We start from the raw sequence: 23,169 nt of genomic DNA, 5'->3' as shown, positions 1-23,169 counted from the left end.
CCTGCTTTGTGTAAAATTAATATAGCTAGCTATTCCAGGTTTTTTTTGATTAGTGTTAGCTTTGTGTATCACTCTTCATCCCTTTATTTTTTGTTTACTGAATTCATTATAACTTTTATTCATGTAGTCTTCTAATCAAGAGACTTATTTTCTTTCTTTGTGAGAGAGAGAGAGAGAGCAAGAGTGCACAAGCGGGGGAGAGACAGAGAGAGAGAAAGAGACACAGAGTCCAAAGCAGGCTCTAGGTTCCGAGCTGTCAGTGCAGAGCCTGATGTGAGACTCGAACCCACAAACTGTGAGATCATGACCTGAGCTGAAGTCGAACACTTAACCAACTGAGCCATCCAGATGCCCCTAATCAAGGGATATTTAAACTACAACTGCTAACATGAAGATCTTTAAAAAAACAAAAAAAGCAACTATATTTAAAAAGGGATCCTCCTACTCAAAATTTTGGAGTTATTGTCCTAATCTGTAACAAAAAGATGTTTCTAACTCAACTGAGCCTCACTGGACAAGCCTGAGAAGAGAATTTATAATCTCGATTCCTATTCACAGCCCCTAATCCCTTGAATATTATCATAAACTAGAATTGCCCTAGCCTGTGGTTTTTTTTGTTCTAGCTGTCTTTATCCTTTTTCTCTGTCTTACCTTCTCCTGCCAGTATTCTTTTCTTAATTTTTTTATTGAAATGAAATTTACTTTCTTAACCGTTTTTAAGTGTCCAGTTCACTGGCATTAAGTGCATTCATATTGTTGTATACTGATTACCACAATTCATCTCCAGAAATCTTTTCATCTTGCAAAACTGTAACTTTCATATAGTGTTTGTCTTTTTGTGATTAGCTTATTTTATTTAGCATAATGACTTCAAGGTTCATCCATGTTGTAGCATATGTCAGTATTTCTGCCTTTTTAAAGCTAAATAATATTCCCTTGTATGTATGTATCACATTATGTTTATCCATTCATCCATCAGTGGATCCTTGGTCTGCTTCCACATTTTAGTTATTGTGAATAATGCTGCTATGAACATGGGTGTACAATTCTTTGAGATTTATACCTAGTGGAATTGCTAGATCCTATGAATTCTATTTTTAATTTTTTTAGTAACTGCCATACTGTTTTTCATTGTGGCTGTACCATTTTACCATTTTACATTCCCACCAGCAATGTACAAGGGTTCCATTTTCTATACATTCTTTCCAACCCTTGTTATTATCTGTTGTTGTTTGATAATAGCTGTACTAATGGATGTGAAGTGGTCATCTCTTTACTTTAAATGGGTTTAAAATGGATTTCTTATAGACAACATGTGGTTGTGTCTTGTTTTTTTAATATATTCTGTCTCTATCATTTAATAGCCTCATTTAGACAGTTTACATTTACATTTAACGTTTATTTATTTTTTGGGGGGGACAGAGAGAGACAGAGCATGAACGGGGGAGGGGCAGAGAGAGAGGGAGACACAGAATCAGAAACAGGCTCCAGGCTCTGAGCCATCAGCCCAGAGCCCGACGCGGGGCTCGAACTCCCGGACCGCGAGATCGTGACCTGGCTGAAGTCGGACGCTTAACCGACTGCGCCACCCAGGCGCCCCTACATTTACATTTAAATTGATTACTGATGTGGGGCACTTGGGTGACTCAGTCGGTTAGGCATCTGACTTTGGCTCAGGTCGTGATGTCACAGCCCATGGGTTCAAGCCCCGCGTCGGGCTCTGTGCTGACAGCTCAGACCCTGGAGCCTCCTTCAGATTCTCTGTCACCCTCTCTTTCTGACCCTGTCCTGCTCATGTTCTGCCTCTCTCTCATATAAATAAACATTAAAAAAATTTTTTTAATAAAAATAAAAAATAAATTGATTACTAATGTAGTCAGATTAATGTCTACCATGTTTGTAACTGTTTTCTTTCTATTCATTGAATTTTTTGTTGTTTCTTTCTCCTCTCTCTTTCTGCCTATTATGGTTTTGAGTATTTTCCATGATTCTATTTCAGCTCCTCTCTGTCAGTTATACTTCTTTTAGGGGCACCTGGGTGGCTCATTCAATTGAGCATCCGACTTCAGCACAGGTCATGATCTCGCGGTTCATGGGTTCAAGCCCTGTGTTAGGCTCTGTGCCGACAGCTCAGAGCCTGGAGCCTGCTTCGGATTCTGCGTCTCCCTCTCTCTCTGCCCCTCCCCTGTTTGCTCTGTGTCTGTCTCCGTCTCTCAAAAATAAACGTTAAAAAAAAACGTTAAAAAAAAATTTTTTTTTAATTATACTTGTTTTAAAAAGTTTTTGGTAGTTGCCCTAGATTTTACAAATGCCTTTTTAACTAATCTAAGTTTATCTTCAAATAACACTATTACTGCTTCCTCTAGTGTAAGTACTTTATAACAGAGTGTTTCTAATTTTCCTCCTTCCCATTCCTCCGTATGACATTTATTTCACTTATCCATAGTACTGCTTTAAACAGTTACCTTTTAGATCAGTCACGAATATGAAAAACAAAAGATTTCTTTCACTGTCTACTTTCTCCTTTAATACAGTCATTGGATGCATACAATTTCTTGTTTACTAAACTAGGATCACTGGGTAAAGGATTTGTGCCTTTTATCATTTGTGTCCTTTATCTAGGATTCCTAGCATTGCCTGTCATGTAACATTTCAACAGATATTATTAATAAATGCATATTTATTCAGTTTAATTTATGTCTTTATAACTGCATCCTTTTAAATCAATTTCTGCATCAGGGTTGTTGACTTATAAATATTTGTGTGGGTTTTATTTAAATAGGAGTAGGGATCTTGAATATATCTGTTTTAATCCTGTTTTAATCCTGCTGATGGGATTAATATTTATGAATACCCAAGAAATGGAAAATAGTTTTAGAATTAATTAAATAGAGGCTCCTTATTATACTGGCATCAATAAAAGTATCTAAATTTGCATGAAAATTTCCAGGAAATTCAAGATATTTAGGAGTAATTTGCATGCTAAATAAACATTTAGATTTTTTCTTCTAGAACTTAAATAATGTGGATCATCACATGGAAGACGATTCTCAAATCAAATGTAGGCATCACGGGGCGCCTGGGTGGCTTGGTCGGCTAAGCATCTGACTTCGGCTCAGGTCATGATCTCACAGTCCGTGAGTTCGAGCCCCGCATCAGGCTCTGTGCTGACAGCTCAGATTCTGTGTCTCCCTCTCTCTCTGCCCCTCTCCTGTTCATGCTCTGTCTCTCTCTGTCTCAAAAATAAATAAACGTTAAAAAAATTCAAATGTAGGCATCAAATAAATCATTGTTTCTGTTACATACACCTAAAAGGAAAATAGCATGTATCTGCCAAGACTTAAAATTCATGCCACAATTTCATAAAGCAATTTGATTATAAAATATCTTTCTTTTTAATTATACATAACTGAGATTTGTCCCTCTTCAAACAAGGGATATGTTAAACATAGAATCGCTAAGATTTATTAACAAGACCATATTTTTTCTGTTTCAGAATATCATAGAATTTGAGAATTATAAGTGTTACATGTACAGTGATTGTCTTAAGAATAACTCCTTCCATTTTCCAGTGATAGGGCATTCTTTCTCATAATATATCACATTCTATTCACCATAATTTAAAAAATTATTCCTTACTTTAAACTAAAATCTTCTTTTAAAAAACTCTGTTTTCTAGAGCTGCTTTCTTGTAGTTTGAACCTTTAGAATCTATAAAAACCTTAAGATTTTTAACACTAACCCTCATGTGGGGCATCCAGCAGAATGAGGTGGAGCAGAGGCAGTGGTGCCATAGCTGTTTCTTTATATGAGTCTCCTGAAGGCAGATGTTTATAAACCAGATTGTGACAGTATAAGAGGATGCTAAGCCTAAATCATCACCATTGTGTCGCATTATTCCTCTGCTTTAGTTTTCCTAATTCGGTATCATTATATTTTAAAATTGGAAATAGTGGTGAACTATTTTCTTTTGAGAAAGGGGGAAGAAATCTGTCTTTTTCTCATGCGTCTCTGTTATGCGCTTCCATGAAATATGCCTGATCTGTTGAGAGACACCATTGGGAGCAACCAGTGCACAGCTTTGAACTCCCTGTAACTGCCACGTATTTTTCAGTGGCTCCTTTATGTGATGGATTACTCTCAGGAGCAAATAATTTGTAGCTCTTCTCACATTCTGTTAGAGTTTTTATTTTTAATAAAGTGCTATGATTAATAGTCTAATGTAATTGTTGTTTCCCCGTTGAGTGTAAATGCTTCATTTGAATGTCTTTAATCTGAAGGAACAGTTGTTTTATTGGACTCTTGTTGTTTTTCTGTGCTTCTCAAGGTTTTTTGATTGCTTTCTTTGGGCTCTTTACAGTGGGAGGAGGAAATGAATTTCTCCATCAGAATTGTGGAGAAGGACCCAATAGAGAAATGTTAGGGATGAATACTGAGATACTTGAACATTCATGCATATATTTTTATGATAATTTAGAAATGGGATAAGCATTTATTGCAATTTTGATTGATTTTCCAATGGCAATTATGAAAATACCTTGTCTCTTTGGCCTACTGGTGTTATGATGACATTTACATTATAGATGCTTTCTGAAATGCCAGGGTCCTTTCACTAAGTTGTTTTTCTTGTTGTTTTTGTTTTTTTGTTTTTGCAAATTAAAGTATAAGGTAAGACAAGATGTAGAGAAGAATCGTTGAAAAGTGGAGAAATTGTGCACTGAGCTTTTAGAAGAATCTGATGCCCCACTCATCAATAGGACAGTTGTTTGTTCTTGCTCTTGAAGTGGTAACACTCTTCAGCCTGGTCATTCCTACATCCATTCTCAGAATCCTGACTGGGAGCAGAAGTGTAGGAAATACTTCTGTGTAACCACAGAGCAATTTCCCTTTTGTTCAGAAATCCAGAGTTTCAGGTTAGGCTTCTTTGGCACTAAACATTGAATACTTCATGAGCCCTTGCCAGGAGCCAACTACGTTGTTAACGGTGTAACAGCATTGGAAAGGTTGTTAATGGTGTAATGGGATTGGAACCTTATAAGAATTCAAAACTAGTAAGAAAGAATCTTGTGAAATTAGTGTTGAATGCATCTAACTTTATTTGAAAACTAATTGGGTGAAACTTTTACATATAAGAGAAAAGTCGCTTAAGACTAATTTAGAAGTTGAATAGCGTATGTTTACTTATATCTACACAGACATCATTTTGGCCTTTTTTTGGCTAATAAGGGTGTTACTTTTACTGTGTCTTAGAATTTAGGGAGAGCTGCTTATTTTGGTATAGTTAAAAGTCTTTATTTTCATGTAAACTAAGTTCTTTTTAGAAATTCAGCCTCAAAAGTTTTCTTTATGATATCAATTCATATTTTAAAATCTTTCATATCTCCACAATTACATATTTTTGTTCTCAAATGTTTTCTTAGTTTTTATTTATGTATTCAGTCACTAAGTGAACATTTATTGAATTGTAGTAGATATTAGTTTCTACATAGGAAACTAACGAACATATCAATTTTAGTAAAAATAAGTGTTTTGTATAAAGACTAGAGCTTAGAAGTGTTTTTAATACAGTGCTTTTTTTTATTACAGTGGTACTTTTGAAAGAGCATTTTTAATTATTGTATATTTTTTTAACAGTTTTTAAATTTTTTAGTTTTTTTTTTTTTTTAATTAGAGAGCGAGCATGTGCATAAGCAGGGAAGAGGGCAGAGGGAGACAGAGAGGGAATCTTAAGTGGACCATGGTCAGCATGGAGCCCCATATGGGGCTCAATCCAGCGACCCTGGGATCATGACCTGAGCCTAAATCAAGAGTCAGATGCTGAACCAACTGAGCCACAACCCAGGCACCCCTGATTATCATATCTTGAAAGTACTTGGGACTTACATTTCCAGCCATGACAGAGTAACTAGTACTGGACTAGCTGTCTTGATCTAAACAGCTAGAAAACTGGACAAAATATATATAGTAAGTATTTTTAGACATTTGAAAACATGCAAGACCATAATCCCTAAGAGAAGGAAAACTAATGAGATGAGCCCCATAATTACCTCCAGCTTTCTGCCTGGAAGCACTTTCCAAACTGCAGTACAGGGTTGAGAGAAGGAAGCAGACAGCTTAGAGTCTCAATGAGCTAAGGAGACAGAGATCAGAGTTTAGGGTGAGAAAGGGTAGTTGGAATTTGTGGAGCAGCCCAGTGGAGAGAAATGAGATGTACAGAGAAGCTCAAGAAAACTGTATAGGGTTCCCCTTGAGTCTTTTACTGATGAATACTAAGCTGCACATAAACAGAGCAAGACTCTACAAGTTTAGCAAAGAACATCTATTAAGGAAAGAACAATTACAATTACTAGAGAGCTGGAAAATTCTTGGAGCATAAACCTGGTTGAGAAATGTTTATATTCTGTCCAATCAGAGTAGAGAGAACTTATTGAACACTCCAGGTCTTCAGTGGAGACTACAGAAAAGCTATTTTGAGAGTAGGGCTAATATAGTTCTAGATACCAGGCTACTGTAGAACCATCAGTAACAGTTTAAAACAAATCTTGAAAGGAACATGTTCAACACTCTACTTAGGAAGACAACAAAATCCAAACAACCAACAGGTTAGCATACATAATGTGTAACATATAATCACAATTAGTTGAAAGGCAAGGAAAGGAAAAGAGAGAAAAGGAGGAGAGGGGAGGAGAGAAAATAGAACAGGGAAAGGAGAGAGAAGAGAAAAGGAAAGGAAAAGGTTAACAATTAACCTAGGAAAAAACAAACAAACAAAAACAATTAACCTAGGGAAAAAAATTCAGTAGAAAACAAACTCAGAAATGGCATTAGTGGACAAGGAATGTAAAGTAGCTATTATGGATATGTTCAAAGATATAAAGGAAAACATGAACACACAGGGAACAAATGGTGGCTCAGTAAAGAAATGGAAATATAATAAAGAACTAAATGGAAATTTGAGTACAGAAAAACACAATATCACGAGGAATACTTGGAAGAACAGAAGCTTGCCGGAAAAAAAATTTAAGGAAAATCAATGACGCTAACAAGTACAAGTTTCTCTTTTCAGCTATCTTGTTGAACTGTGCCTAAAAGGGTCATATAAGTTAATACTAATAGACTCCCTATTAATGTAGATCTGCACATTTGGAACATTCTTATGTAGCCCTGTACAGGCAGTATAAAATTAATTTTAAGGGGCGCCTGGGTGGCGCAGTCGGTTGAGCGTCCGACTTCAGCCAGGTCACGATCTCGCGGTCCGTGAGTTCGAGCCCCGCGTCAGGCTCTGGGCTGATGGCTCGGAGCCTGGAGCCTGTTTCCAATTCTGTGTCTCCCTCTCTCTCTGCCCCTCCCCCGTTCATGCTCTGTCTCTCTCTGTCCCAAAAATAAATAAACGTTGAAAAAAAAATTTTTTTAATTAATTTTAAACAATTACATAAGTGCTGTATAGGATAGCAAAATAAACTTACTACATGTGATATTGTATGGCCTTTAGGTTATTGGTAGCTCAGTAGATCTCATCAATATGATATAAATGCCGAGAATCTATTTTAACCTTTGAATACAATGACAAAAATATATAATATTCTTATTTATGTTTTGGCCACTTTAGTTCAAGAGTTTATAGAAAGGTTTCAAAACCATGTTATGAAGGGAATAGAAGAAAGAACTGGCATATTTTAATCAAAAGAAGACGACTACCCTTAAATACTTTAAAGTAGTCTTTGGCAGCTCATTCATATTTAAGAATATGGTATTAAAAATATTGAAAGTTCTATTTATATGAAAGGAACTTTTAAAACACTTTTCAAAGTAATTTTAGAATTGCAGAAGTGTTAGAGTGTAGAGAGCTCTCATAGAATATATTCTCCACCCAACTTCATCTAGTGTTAACGTCTTAAATAACCGTGATGCAATAAACAAAACTAAGAAATTGACATCAGTTAACTGTTAACTATGAACTTTATTCTGATTTTACTGGTTTTTCCACTAATGTCCTTTTTCTGTTCTAGGATCCAGTTTTGGATCCCACGTTGCATTTAGTTGTCATATCTCCTACTCTCTTTAGTCTGTGACTATACTTTTGTCTTTCATGCCCTTGACTCTTTTGACTCTTGAGAAAAGTATTGATCAGGTATTTTGTATATTGTTCTCAATTTTCGTTTGCCTGGAATCATCTCATGATTACATTAGGTTAATGGAGTACATTAAGGCTATAATTTTTTTTTTGACAAATACTATAGAATTGATGTGCCCTTTACAACACATCCATATCAGGGTTATATTATGCCAGTATGTCTTATTATTTGGTAATGCCAACTTGATCATGTGGTTAAGGTGGTGTCAGTCAGATTTCTCCATTGTAAAGTTTTCTTTCTGTAATTAATAGATACTTTAGGAGATATACCTTGAGGTTATGCAGATACCCTGTTTTCCCTTAAACTTTTGAGATGAAATCTTTTTACTGCTAGGCTTTATTATAGGACAGCTGAGTAGTCATTCTTTTTTTTTTTTTTTTTTTTTTTTTTTTAAGTAGGCTCCACACCCTGTGCAGAGCCCAATGCAGGGCTTGAACTCACGACCCTGAGATCAAGAGTCGGATGCTTAACCGACTGAGCTGCACAGGTGCCCCAAGTCATTCTTTTTTGTTATTCTTGCTAGGACTTTACCAGATAGCAATATTTGTAAGTCTTCTCTGCTACTCAGCTTATCCAGAGAGGAATGCTTCAATTTCCTGCTTAGTGATAGGAAGCCTGATGGCCAGCCTTCTGGAACTTGCTGAGGAGAATGCCAGGGAGTTTCATATTTGAGTATGTGGTCTTAATCCCCTTGTTGGCTACCGCTGAGCGCAGAGCCCAGCCTCTCTGATTTAGTTTCTCCTGAGTATAAACCCCGTGTTTCCAGGGGTGAGGTGAAGGTTGCATAGCTCCTAATTCCTTTGTGCCCCATGTCATCCCTGTCTCCTGAAGTGCTGCCAGCGCCTCAAGGCCAGTTTGTTGGGAGTCTTATCAGTCTGTCCCTCTAGAAGTACTTGGTTCAACTCTGCTCCATCAATTAATCTGTCCGCTTTCTCTTTGCATATGTTTTGGGGTGGGATTACAGCTACCTCTTTTGTTCAGAATAGAGTTTGTGTTCGTGTTTCTTGTCCTATTTGTTGTTGGAAGGTATTTATAAAGTTGTGGACCGAGAGGTATATTTGGCCCTCTGTCCTAAAACTGAGGCCAAAGTAGATTTTCAGAAGATTATTTGGCATCGCCTCTGAAGCATTCAAATACACAAACCTTTGGCATTTTATTTCTAAGAATCCATCTTACAGAAATATTTGCGCATGTGCACAAAGATACACAGATAGGAAAGTTTTCAAAAACATCATCCACAACAGCCAAAATAAATAAATAATGGAATCAGCCTAAATGTAAGTAATAATAAGGAAATTATTAAATTAATGGTGATGTTTGTGTTATAGAACAGTGGGTAGCAGTTGGGAATAATGAGGTTTGTTTTTATATACTGACATGAGACGTTCTTAAAGACATATTATACCATACAGCAGTTTGCAGAGCAGCATTTTTGGTAGCATTTTATTCTCATATTTTTATGTATATACAAGTGTATAATTGAAAAGGAAAATATTTGGAAGAATATGAACCAAACCTTTAACAGTGGTATTTTGGAGATGATGAAAAGTGGAACTTTAATCTTTTGGCTTTGTATACTTCTGTATTGTATATATTACTTTCATAACAAGCTTATTACATTTTTATTTTTATTTTTTTTATTTTTATTTTTAATTTTTTTTAATGTTTATTTTTGACAGAGAGAGAGAGAGACAGAGCATGAGTGAGGGAGGGGCAGAGAGAGAGGGAGACACAGAATCCGAAGCAGGCTCCAAGCTCTGAGCTGTCAGCACAGAGCCTGACGCAGGGCTCAAACTCACAGACTGCGAGATCATGACCTGAACCGAAGTCGGATGCTCAACCGACTGAGACACCCAGGCACCCCAACATTTTGATTTTTAAATAAGAATATGAAATAGACTGCCTAAAGAAGTAGTTGAACAATGACCAGATTTCAAACAGAGGCTCTTTGAAAGAACTGTCTGCTAGATACTATCTCAGGTATTATTAAAGATTGCCCAAACTGGATTATGGTTTGGGGAAAAGAGATTTCACGATCATGTAAGAATGGGAAAGTCTAGGTTAACACACCATATTCTCCTGTAGAATTTCTGGGAGTCTATAACATACTAAAAAGGATGATACATCTGCACAGTCTCACAAATATGATTGTTCTCCTCTTTTATGGTATATTTGTTAACATCTCCCAAAAGAAATGCTTTGTAGAACTGCACTTTTGTTGACATTGCTTTTATGTTTAGAGCAATAAGCACCATGTTAATCTGGCTCTGTTTTGAACAATGAATTTTGAATAATACTCTTGTGAACATTCCTGGGAAATACCAATTTAGTAAATTCCTTTATGCAAGGAAATGAAGGGCTTGAAAGATAGAAATTTTTCCCTAGATGCCTTCAAAACCTTCTGAACTCCTTCAAAAGGTAAGAAAGAAAGGTTATGAAAAGGGAACAAAATTTGGGGGCACCTGGGTGGCTCAGTTGGTTAAGCGTCCGACTTTGGCTCAGGTCATGATCTCATGGTTCGTGAGTTCAAGCCCCACATCAGGCTCTGTGTTGACAGCTCAGAGTCTCGAGCCTGCTTCAGATTCTGTGTCTTCCTCCCTCTCTGCCTCTCCCCCACTCATGTTCTCACTCTCTCTCTCTCTATTAAAAAAAAATTTTTTTAAAGGGAACAAAATTAGGATTTCAAAAGAAAACTTACATGTGCCTATTCACAGCTCACTTGGCTGGTATGAGTGGGTATCAAATCAGGATAATTGGTTCCACTTAACTGAGGGCAACATGCCCAGCACAGAATTTAATGATCTCTACCTAGAAACTGTTTTCAGTGCATAGATGTATTGGTTAAACTCATAATTACAAACTAAAAGTGACACATCATCCATCACAAATCTAATGTATCGTTAAAACTGGATCCAGCAACCACAGTGTAGCTGGATTTTGAAAATGATTTCTCAGAAAAATGAGAATATCTCTGATGATTTTCTCAGGTAGCATACTACATCAGGAGGAATAGGATCCTTCAGGGTCTCGCACAGATCCCCTCAGAGCCTGTGAAGTGGTTAGGTTTCAGCGAAAGTGCCAGTGTGAAGCTGCTGCCAGGAGTTTGAGCAGCAGGTCAAAGCTAACAGCTTTTTTTGATGTTCACATTTTGAAAGTTTGATACCTTTTCTCGAACATATTTCCCAGTTGCCTTTCACTTGCGTCAGATTTACATGGTGTTTATTGCTCTAAATAGAGTAGCAGTGTGAACATAGGTGCAGAAGCTGAACAGCCCATTCTTGTTCAGTAACCAAGCAAACCTAGAGCACGGTATGTAGGACCTTGACCCTTGTACTGAGGCATTGCACTTCATTCTGTAGATAGTTTTGGGGAGAGATGTGACAAGATCTTTTACTTTCAGGGGTGAACTTTGGTGGCAGATGGGAAAGGAAGCAGCGTAACTCCTAATACAATCAGACTTCTTTATTTAAAGAAAGATTTCACTTGTGCTTTAGGACCCTTGATGACTAATTGGCATTTGTAAAATCTTTGAGTAACTTCTGGACATTTTATTTTTTTTGTGAAGGCTTCAGATAGGTTGGTTTTAAGCTCTGATATTTTGAGCAACAGAAATGCCCTGGGATTCTGTCACTATTACTATTGTAACTGTCTATTTTAACTATACGCTAGAAAAAAGTATGTTTAATACTTCCAAATGGCCAGGTTAAGCCATTTCATTCTTTTTAGTGATTTTATTGTAGTATGATTTACATACAATAAAATTCATGCATTGTAAGTTTACACTTTAGTAATTTTTAGTGAATTTATAGAGTTGTATAGTCATCATCACAATATAGACACAAAACATTTCCATCCCCCAAATCACTTAACATCTGTTTGCAGTCAATACCTACTCTTGTCCCCAGCTACAGATAATCAGTTATTTGCTTTCTGTTACTATAAAAGCGCCTTTTGTAGTTCTTTTACATAGAAATGGAATCATGTAATATATAGTCTTTTACAACCGTTCCTTTTCATTTAGGGTAATATTTTTGAAATCATCCATATTGTGGCATACATCAGTATTTTGTATCTTTTTATTGCTGAATAATATCTTTTATAGAGATATACCTCATTGTGTTTACCTATGTATCAGTGGTTGGAGACTTGGATTATTTCTAGTTTTTGTGTATTCTGAATAATGATACTCTGAACATTCACGTATAAATCTTTGTGGGGATATTTGTTTTCATTTCTCTTGGGTAGTAGATTCTAGGAGTAGAATTTCTGGGTCATATGCTAACTCTGTGTTTAACTTTTTAAGAAACTAAAACTCTCTACAGGTGACATCATCTTGTATATAGAAAATCATAAGGAGTGCACAAATAAACTATTAGAACTAATAAATGAATTCAGCAAGAGTCAATATCTGTACCCAGAAATCATTTGTATTTCTGTATACTTGGCAGTGGACAATCTGAGATTAAAATTAAAATAATTTCATTTAAAAAATAATACTACTTAGTAAATTAACAAAAGAAGTGTAAAACTTACGGCCTGAAAACCATGGAACATTTTTGAAAGAAATTAAAGATATAAATAATAAACGGAGACCATTCGTATTCATCAGTTGGAAGACTTAAAGCATTCCCGCCAACCATGTATGAGGATTCCAGTTATTCGTGCCCTCACAACTTTTGTTGTACGATACTTAGTTACCCTTTTTGATGATATATATTCTGGTGAGTGTGTCGTTGTGTTTTAATGTACATTTCCCTAATGACTAATGGTGTTTGCACATTTTCGTGTGTTTATTAGCAGTTCTTATGTTTTCTTTGGTGAAATGTCTAAGTCTTTTACCTACTTTTAAATTGGGTTATTTGTTGTTGTTATTGATTTATGAGAGTTCATTTTATATTCTGGTCCTTGATATGTATTCTGACTTGTATGTTCAAGTCCTTTATCAGATGCATGATTTGGAAATAATTCCTGCCAGTCTGTGGCTTTACTTGTCATTTACTTAGTTGTGTTTTTCTTAAAGTGAAGAAGTTTTTTATTTTTAATAGAATGCAATTAATTTTTTTCTTTCATGTCTTGTGCTTTTGTTGTCATGTCTAAGAACACTTTTCTAACCCAAGTCACGAAGACTTCTTCCTGTATTTTCTTCCATAAGTTTTCATTCTTCCATTAAGTCTACGAGGCATTTTGATTCATTTTTGTATGTGGCATTAAGTAAGGATCTAATTTCATTACTCTGCATATGTATATATAGCTGTACTGACACCAGTTGTTGAAAGACTTTTTTCCCACATTAAAATTTTTTGACACCTTGGCCAAAAATCAGTGGACCACAAACTTAGGGGTTTATTTGTGGACTCTCAGTTCTCTTCCATTGATTTACATGCCTACTAATATGACAAGACCAGACTGTCTTGATTCCTGGAGCTGTATTGTAAGTTTTGAAATGGAGTAATACAAGTTCTCCAGCCCTTTTTTCTTTTTCAGAATTGATTTGGCGATTCTAGGCCTTTTGTCTTTTCTGTTACATTTTAGGAGCAGCTTGTCTTCTTAACAATGTTGTCCTCTAACCCATGAGCATTTATTTATTTAGATTTTCTTTTCATTTAGATACTTTTGTTTTAGATGTTGTTTAATTTCTCTCAGCAATGGGTTGTAGTTTTGAGGATATAAATCTTACACTTCTTTTGTTAAGTTTATTTCTAAGTATTTTGTTCCTTTTTTTTTTTTTTTTAATTTTTTTCAACGTTTATTTATTTTTGGGACAGAGAGAGACAGAGCATGAACGGGGGAGGGGCAGAGAGAGAGGGAGACACAGAATCGGAAACAGACTCCAGGCTCTGAGCCATCAGCCCAGAGCCCGACGTGGGGCTCGAACTCCCGGACCGCGAGATCGTGACCTGGCTGAAGTCGGACGCCCAACCAACTGCGCCACCCAGGCGCCCCAGTATTTTGTTCCTTTTTTGATGCTATCATGAATGAAGTTGTTTTCTTAATTCCATTTTTAGGTTGTTTATTCCTAGTTTATAGAAATAGAGTTGGTTTTTGTATATTGACTTTGTGTTCTGTGACCTTGCTAAACGTATTAATTCTAGAAGGGTTTTGTTTTGTTCTGTTTTTTTTGGGGGGGGGCGCAAGTGAGCAAGGGGCAGAGAGAAACAGAGACAGAAGCATTGCTCACCTGAAGTGGGGTTCACCCAAAACGGGGCTCATCCGAAGCAGGGCTCACCCATAGTGGAGCTCGAGGTCACCTGATATGGGACTCAAACTCACCAACTGTGAGATCATGACCTGAGCTGAAGTCAGTTGCTTAATGACTGAACCACCCAGGCACCCTTTATTTACTTTTTCTCTTTTTCCCACCTTCCTGCACTGGCTAGAACTTTCAGTACCTGCTTAATATAAGAAACGAGAGCTGACATGTATCCAACCTTAAGGGAAAAGCATTTAGTTTTTAACCATTTCATATAATTTCACTGTAGATTTTTCAGGATGAGGAACTTCTGTTCTTTGTTGAGAGTTTTTATCATGAATAGGTAGGTGTTTGATTTTGTCAGATTGCTTTTTCTGCGTTTATTAAGGTGATCATATATTCTTTTTTGTCTCAATATGGCATATTACATTGATTTTTGGATATTAAACTAGTCTTAATTCCTGTGATAAATCCTACTTGGTCATAATGTATAATCCTTTTAAAATGCTACTAACTACGGTTTGCTAGTGTTTCATTAAGGGCTATTGTATCTGTGATCATGAGGGATATTGATCCCTAGTTTCTTTTCCTTTGGCTTTGATATTAGAGTAATATCGGCCTCACAGAATGAGCTAGAGGTGTTTCTCTTCTGTTTTCTGAAAAAATTACGAAGGATTAGTTTTTATTTCTTGTTTTAAATATAGCATTTACTGGTGAAGGCATCTGGGCTTGGACTTGTCTGTGTGGGAAGATTTTTAATTACTAGTTAAATGTCTTCATTTGTTTTATTTCTACCTAGATTTTGTGTTTCTTCATGAGTAGGTTTGGTAATTTTTGTTTTTCTTGGAATTGTTCTGTTTCCTCTGAGTTATCTGATTTATTGACATAAATTTGTTCATAATTTTACCTTATAACTTACCAATCTATAGGGTTGGTAGTATTGTCTCTTCTTTGATTCTTGAATTAGGCAGTTTATGTCTTCTATTAATTTCTTAGTCTTGTGTCTTTTTTTTTTAAAGAACTTGGCTAAAATATTATTCAATTTCATTTTTCCCAGCTTTGTTGAGGTATGACTGACAAATGGTAATATATTTAAAGTGTCCAACATGATGATTTGATACATGTATACATTTTGAAAGGATTCCCACAATTAAGTTAACAAGTTAATTAATACACCTGTCACCATACATGGTTACTTTGTGTGTATGTGTGAGAGAATGCTTAAGATCTGCACTCTTCACTAAATAGGAGATTAGGTAATTTATGGGAGACTTCTTTTCTGGTAAAAGTATTTAAATTTCTCTTTAAGCATTGCTTTAGCTGCATCCCATAATTTTTAATTTTTTGCTTTTATTTTCATTCAGTTAAAAATATTATTTAACTTTTTTGTGTGATTTCTTCTTTGACCCTTGGGTTACTTAGAAGTGGGTTGTTTGAGGGGCACCTGGGTGGCTTAGTCGGTTAAGCGTCTGACTTCGGCTCGGGTCTTGATCTCACGGTCTTTGAGTTCAAGCCCCGCGTCGGTCTCTGTGCTGACAACTCAGAGCCTGGAGCCTGCTTCAGATTCTGTGTCTCCCTCTCTCTCTGACCCTCCCCCGTTCATGCTGTGTCTCTCTCTGTCTCAAAAATAAATAAACATTAAAAAAAGAAGTGGGTTGTTTGATTTCCAAAAATTTGGGGTTTCCCCATATTTATTTGGATTCATGTGTTTGGGGGCTCTACTGTTAGATGTAAATGTATTTATAATTGATATGTTCAAAGAGGTATATAATTCAATGATAATGGTTAGAGATTTTAATAGTCTGCTCTCAAAAACTGATTAAAACAATCAGAAAAAGCTAAGAGTATAGAAGATTCAAACATCCCTATCAGCCACTTTGACCTGATATTACAGAATCTTTGCACAACAACTACATAAAACATAAAACAAGTCTCAAGAAATTTTAAAAGACTGTAACCATACAAAGTATGCCTCTGACCACATCAGAATTAAATAAGATATCCACAGTACACCTGTTCTTTGTCTGGGGCTTGCTATAGAAGCCTCAGAGGTGCCTCAGGGCACCTGGGTGGCTCAGTCGGTTGAGTGTCTGATTTTGGCTTAGGTCATGATCTCATGGTTCACGAGTTCAAGCCCCACATCGGGCTCTCTGCTGTCAGCGCAGAGCCCGCTTTGGATCTTCTGCCCCCATCTCTCTCTGCCCCTCCCCCACTCTCATAAAATAAAATCAAGAAGTTGTAAATCCCTCAAGCTCAGGGTTCTTCTCCTGTTACAACCTGCTGCAGATGTAGGCATCCATCCTGGGCCTTTAAAACATTGCCTTTGTGGCATTTGAGGGGCATGGAGAACTGATGAAAACAAACAAGAAGCTCTGACCATTGCCATTGCCCTGAGTAATGAAGTTCTTTGTCTCTGATGTGAGGCTTGTGTTTTTGCCTGTGCCCATGAAACAGTAATAGGCTGTCTTGTTAGCTTAAAAGTAAGGTAAATCTCTGACACTGTATAGTTCCTGACAGTTTCCTTTAGTTCTTTGAACATATTTTTAACAGCTCCTCTGAAGTCTTTGTTAAATCTAATATCTAAGGACCCTGAGACCTTTTTATTGACTGCATTTTTTTTTACATTAGCCTCTGAGTGTAAGTCACACTTTGTTTCTTTGCATGTCTCTTCATTTTTTGTTGAATATTGGATATTTTGGATAGCATATTGTAGCAACTGTGGGTTCTGAGTCCTCTTCCTCCCCCCACTCCCGTTTCCCAAGCTGTTCTTGTTTCCTTAGTGTAGTTAGCTTGCCTGGACTAAATCTGTGACATCCACCTTCCCCACAATGTGTGACCGCTGATGTTTCTGCTCAGCTTTTGTTCTTTATTGTTTTGTTTTTATTTTTAAGCCTGGATGTCTAGGGTAACCCTTGTGTCTGTATGGATTAGCATTTATCCAAATATGAGTCAGAAGTTGTGCTCAAATATCTCAAGCCAGTAAGCCTTCCACTCTTAGCTGATGGATCTGGGTGTGGTTTGGGCAATGCATTCAAAGTTCAGGTCATTTTTTAGCCGGCCTCAGCTTTTGCTTTCTGCGGGGCTCTCTCACTTGTGCTCTGAATACACACATAGGTTCCCCTGGCTGGGGATATGTAGGTCATCTGGACCTCTTCTTGGCTCTGCTGCATATACGCATGGCTTTCAGTCTTCCTGGATTATGTGGAGAACTTCTCAAGCCTTCTTACTATTTTTTACCTCACCAAACTCCCTGTTAAATCCAGCCTATCATCTGCTGTTTGCCCCCAAATCACAGTCTCAGGCTAGCAGAGACACTGGCCCTTCCTTTTCACTTGCCACCAACATTGCCACTTTAGTTGGCGGTGCTCCACATCGAGTGTGCCCCTCTGATGGCAGCAGCAGGGCCACTAGCTTCTGGGGCCTGCCGTACCCTGGTTGAACAACTACTCCCACAGAGCTGGGGAGCTTGGAACAGACCCAGGCCAGAATGGCACACACAGGCTCACTGATTTTACCTGAACTGTGGTAATTTTTATGAATAAATCCTTCTTGGTTTGTTGTATGCCTTTGGCCAGTTTCCAGTTTTTGACAATTTTGTCCAGCTTTATAGCTGCTTTTGGGGAAGAGCATTTGTTGACATCCTCAAACCATCCATCATGCTAGAAGTCTAAAGTCCCAATCTGTATCGTTCTGCCATTGATCCTGGTGTATCTTAACTGCCTATTTGATTCTCTGAGATCACGTAAGACCCTTTCCCTTACCTGCCCAGCTAGATCATGGAACGGCAGCAAAAGAACCAACTTGGGGAAAGTGGGTATAAAACACTAGGACCACAGTGGACATGGATTTTTCCCGTAGTTAACTAGGAATCATTTACAATGATCTGCCATTATTTACACTTTGATTCTGTGTATAACTGGTAAAATACATTTGCAAAGCAAATGTTTACATAGCATCATTATATTTGTATATACTTTGTAGCAGCTACAAAGATTAAAATATTTGTGTGTGTGATGAGCTTCTAGAAACACTGGTCCCCATTGCACTAATATTCTCCCTGATTTTTTTCCACTTATTCAGTAAGTACACATTTATTGATTATCTAAGGTATACACATGCACAACGAGTGATGCCAAGAGGAAACAGATATGGATTTCATCCTCAAGGAGCTTACAGATGAGCGTGATTCATCATGAACATGAAAAATATAAGTGGGAAGTGCTGGATGCCATTCAAAATGTTCAGATGTGTGCCCTAGAGTTCCATGGGCTAATTGAAATGTCCGTGTCTGACCAGTTCTTAGTTATCACCCATCACTTGTAGCGCCTGATCTTCCTGCTTACATTCTCCTCCTGGTTGCCTTTATATTTAGATTTTTCTGTCAGTGAAAACATGCACCTAGTGCTTCCACATACACTTTTCTTATGGATGATATTCGTGTGGTTCATACCAGCCTGGGACATGAGTGGGGAGCGTTTCCAGTTACAGACAAGGAAACTGAGATCAGAGAGACTGTGACTTGCCCAACTTCACGTTATTAGGACGTGACAGAGTCAAGTTTTGAATAGAAGGTCTTTGTACTTGAAATCCTGGGCTTTTTCCAGTATGCTGTACTGCCTCTCACAGTACAGATTTCCTCTCCTCTCCAGCCAGCAGATAGTTGGGAAAAACTTAGCTTAGTGGGTCAGGTCAGACTTGGAAGCAGTTTTTACTTAAGTGTATTTCTGGATAGACACAGAAATGAAGCAACAAAGCAAGACTATTCAGGCTACTCTTCAAATCATTTCCCTCTAAGGGTTTTTAGTGACTTAATTTTACATAGTCAGAGATTCAACATCTCCAGTTGCTTCTTACACATTTCTCTGGCACATGTGGGATCATTACTTTGGACACAGCATGTTCATCATTTGCCATCTCTCCCTCAGTCTCTAGTCTCTTTTAATGTTGTCATTCTCTGTGAATGACACCCCCAACCACCCATTCTCCCAAGCCTGGTTTCTCCAGGAACCTGGAGTCCTTGACTCCTTTCTTATCTTCACCCCAACATCTAATGCTGTCATTCCCATCCTACCTCATAGGGTTGTTGTGTGAATAAACTGGCACAGCATGTGAAAAAGAACTCTGAAAGCTGTGAAGGAGAGATGCTTCTTTTCTCTGAGGAAGCGCATCTGTTCAAGCATCAGGGATAAGAATGAGGCCTTAGAGGCCATTCAGACGTAACGGTCTTACAATATTGACACTTGTGTCAATGAAATGTGGACTTGTATCTTCTGTGACTGTGGCTGTGACTTCATGGTCTTACATGCTGACAGCACTCTGTTCTCTCCAAAGTACTTTCTCAGAAGGAGAGGAAAAGAGAGAGTAAGTGACATGCACAAGATGATAAAATTAGTAAGAGGTCCAGCAGGAGTAGAGCTCCTATTGGCTAAATGCAGAGGCCTCTTAAACTAGAAATCAAAGTTGATTTTTTTACACTCCATCACTTACCATCTGTGACTTAGGATGAGTGGTTTAGCCCTCTTAACTGTCAGCCTCTACATAGAAGACAGAAATAAAATTTTTCATAGAGCTGTTGTAAGGATTCAGTGAGTACATGAGCCAAAGTGCCATGTAGAATGACTTTCACCCTGCCCCACCTGAAGAGCGACGTTAGGTTGGTCTTCCTCTGTACTTTCCCTTAGAGAACTCATTCTACCTGGTGTATTTATTTGACTGCTTCACTTTAGATTCTCTGCAGTTCACAGATCTTTCCTGGAGATTGTTGACTTAACATTTCATTGAAAACCAGCTTCAGGAGTTTTCGTGTTTTCCTCTCTGCCCTTTTTCTCCTAATTTTCCCATTAAGGTTTTGACAGAATTCTGATGAACTCCTTTAGTTGAAAATTGTGAAATTATCCTTATACTTTCTGGCCCCAAGATGAAGGAGATTTTAAGTTCACTATTAGGAAAATCAGAAGTGTCCAGCAACAGAATGGACTGCCTCAGCGAGTAATAAAGTTACCCATGACTACAAATATATGAGGCTCTTGACAAGCAGAGCTTTGACTTGCCTTCACTTCATCTGTCCCACCCAGTTCCTGAGTTCTGCAAGCCACAGAAATATATATCGCAGAGAGGGCTGTAACAAACAGATGAGCTACCTAAGTGTTGTATTTTTATGGTTTTGGAATTTTTGATTCATGTTTTTATACTATTGTAGTTAAGTGAATTGATGAAGATAGCAGATGAACTATTTGTGAAGTGAGGAAAGTTGTCGAACTTCCCTGGGGATTACCAAATTACAGAGAGCAGAGTTTAATGTTAGTCTGAAGTTAAAGTGGTGGCTCTTGAATCTCCTGCAGAGCCGAAGACCCACAGCTGTGCCTTAAGGCTGACGGTAGCCTGGGCCTATGCTGAGAGTACCTATACTCCTCCATACTGCACATGTTATTCCATATTTGATAAAGTAGCTAAAAATACTGAGGTTTTATCAGTAGATGAGACTTTTATGTGAAAGGTTTGACAGGTGATGCATGCTGCTTTCAGGATTAAAAAAAAAATTACTTGGTCACTGCTGTGTCCTTCTGTGAGATGTTTTATTCTCAGCTGTCACCTTCCCTGTCCCTTACCCACAACCATTATAGTGACCGAAAAGTCTGCTTGCTCTACAGTGATGTGTCTTGAATAGTGCCCATTAGTTTTCAGTAGTTACCCCTGGCCTGCATGTTAGCCTTCAGTTTAATGGCCTTTTTTATGTTCATTCATTTTATTTTATTTCCCATCGTGGTTTTGTTTATTTCTTTTTTGTTTTTTGTTTTTCTGTTCTCTTTTTTAAAACCGTCGTGGTTTGCCCTTCATATTCCCCAATGTTTGCACATGACAAGATGTTGCCATCCCAACATTACCTCCCACTTCACTGACCAGTGCCACTACTGACCATCTAGCACCAGCCACAACGGGACCACTGCCTTCAGCTCCTCGGGATGTCGTGGCCTCGCTGGTCTCTACCCGCTTCATCAAATTGACATGGCGGACACCTGCATCAGATCCTCACGGGGACAACCTTACCTATTCTGTCTTCTACACCAAGGAAGGGATTGTTAGGTAAGTGTCTGTATGTCTGGAGCCAGTGGTTGCATCTTGGTCTACCCCAGGCCAGTCATGCTCACCCTGGCTCTTTGTTGTGCAGAATCTGTACCAATTTTCAGTCCAGAAAATATGACCACCAAGATGCATATTTCCCAATTTTAGGTCATTAAAACTTATCCCAAACAGACTCAAGTCCTGGTATTCTTCCCTGCCTCCCTGGAATGACTTGGGGAGAAGGTAGATAGAGCTTTTTAGGCAGAAGTATTAAAATGTAATGAGGGCTGTTCTTTTTTCATAAGATTCAGTCAGCACAGCCTATAGGATGTGGCTTACTTAGAACATTCAGATTCTAGAAATTAAGGTAGACTTAATTTACAGAAGTAATCATAAATGAGTATTTGCCTGCACCCTTATGTGGATGTGGACTGCCCAGCTCTAGGGGGTCTCCTTGATGATACAAGAGTAATTAGTAGCTAATTTTCCTAAAAAACAGCACTTCCATTAAATTTCTCTCCATCTCCACCTCTTTTAGGAGCTCATGTTGCTTCTCCATTGCTTATGGGAGATTTTCCAGAATCCCCAGGCCACTTTACCCATAGTCCAGCTTTATTTTATCTGTCCAGCCTTACTTGCCTCACCTCACAGTTTAATTCACTTTCTAATGAAACCAGTCCAATTCCTATCACTACACTGCCTTTCTTCAAGTGTGTTCTCTTCTGTCACTTCCCCCTTTCCCAACTGAAGCTGAAGTTAGTGAATCCTTTGTGGCCCAGATTAAGCCCCATGAAGTCCTCATGCATTTTTCTCCACTTTTTCGCATAGTCTTTCTCTTATATGCATTTCTGCCACTAATATTGCACTTAATTATGACAACATAGGATCTTATGCCGCCATAAATTGTTACTCTTCTATTTTATGTATATTTGTGTTGTTTTCCCAACCAAATTATAAAAACTTTCGGAAGAACCAAGCCGCATGCTGTGTATTCTTAGCATTGTCCAGTAGATTTCTTTATTCATATCAAAATAAGAAAGCTGAAATCACTGTTTGGACTAGGGCCCTCACAGATGAAATAAAGCTTGTGTTCTACCAGGGTGCTTTCATCTGGTACATATTGTATTTAATAACTAGACTGTCAAGTTCCACAAATACAGGAACCTAAATCATAATCCCTTGATTTAATACTTTTGAGAAGTCCGAGTGACCTAATTTGAGCCAGTTGGAGATAGATAGAGCTTTGAGATAGATGGAGCTTCTGCTAGAATGATGTTTATCTGAACACTGTACCAGATGTTTTGGGCATTGCAAAGATAAAGAAACATGGTTCTAGACACAAAAAGGCAAGACATTACTACCGAATGGCTTGTGTTAGAATGCCTCCAATGGTCTTTCACATCTCCTTGCTAATTTCATAATATTTCACAAAAGAAAAAACCATTTAGTAATTCCTCAGAATAACAAACTTCTTTCCATTATAGGTCCTTTGTCTCTGCTGTTCCTTCTACCAGAAATGCATTTCCCTCACAAACAACCGTTTCTGGCTTCTTACCAGTCATCTTCAGATGACACCTTCCGTGAATACTCACCCGGCTTAGCCCCCCTCCAACCCTGTCACACAGTGATGTTCTGGGGCCAGCTTGTTTCCAAGCCTGTTGTTAAATTTTCAGGAAATTTTGTAAACCCATGACAACTTGGTAGCTCAAAATGGGGTGTGGCATGAGTATTTACCGAGACAAGTGCTACAAACCAGAGCTGGTTATTAAACGTTGACCACAA

At 37.8% G+C, this 23,169-nt stretch overlaps 1 protein-coding gene across 9 annotated transcripts in view; it reads left to right on the top strand.

Annotated features, from left to right (window-relative positions):
• Positions 1–23,169, top strand: part of NEO1 (neogenin 1) — a 242,707-nt gene that overhangs the window by 158,343 nt on the left and 61,195 nt on the right. For 5 of the 9 annotated variants that reach the window (XM_043555066.1, XM_043555059.1, XM_043555061.1 and 2 more), the window contains exon 8: positions 21,189–21,408. In XM_043555066.1, coding sequence (XP_043411001.1) covers positions 21,189–21,408 — 220 coding nt within the window. The remainder of the gene's footprint in view (positions 1–21,188; positions 21,409–23,169) is intronic. The other 4 variants (XM_043555065.1, XM_043555067.1, XM_043555062.1 and 1 more) reach the window with 1 other exon arrangement.

Source organism: Prionailurus bengalensis, chromosome B3, assembly GCF_016509475.1.
Source record: "Prionailurus bengalensis isolate Pbe53 chromosome B3, Fcat_Pben_1.1_paternal_pri, whole genome shotgun sequence".
NCBI classification, from domain to species: Eukaryota; Metazoa; Chordata; class Mammalia; order Carnivora; family Felidae; genus Prionailurus; species Prionailurus bengalensis.
The sequence above is the reverse complement of the archived record's forward strand: the minus strand, read 5'-3'. Positions and strand labels throughout refer to the sequence as shown.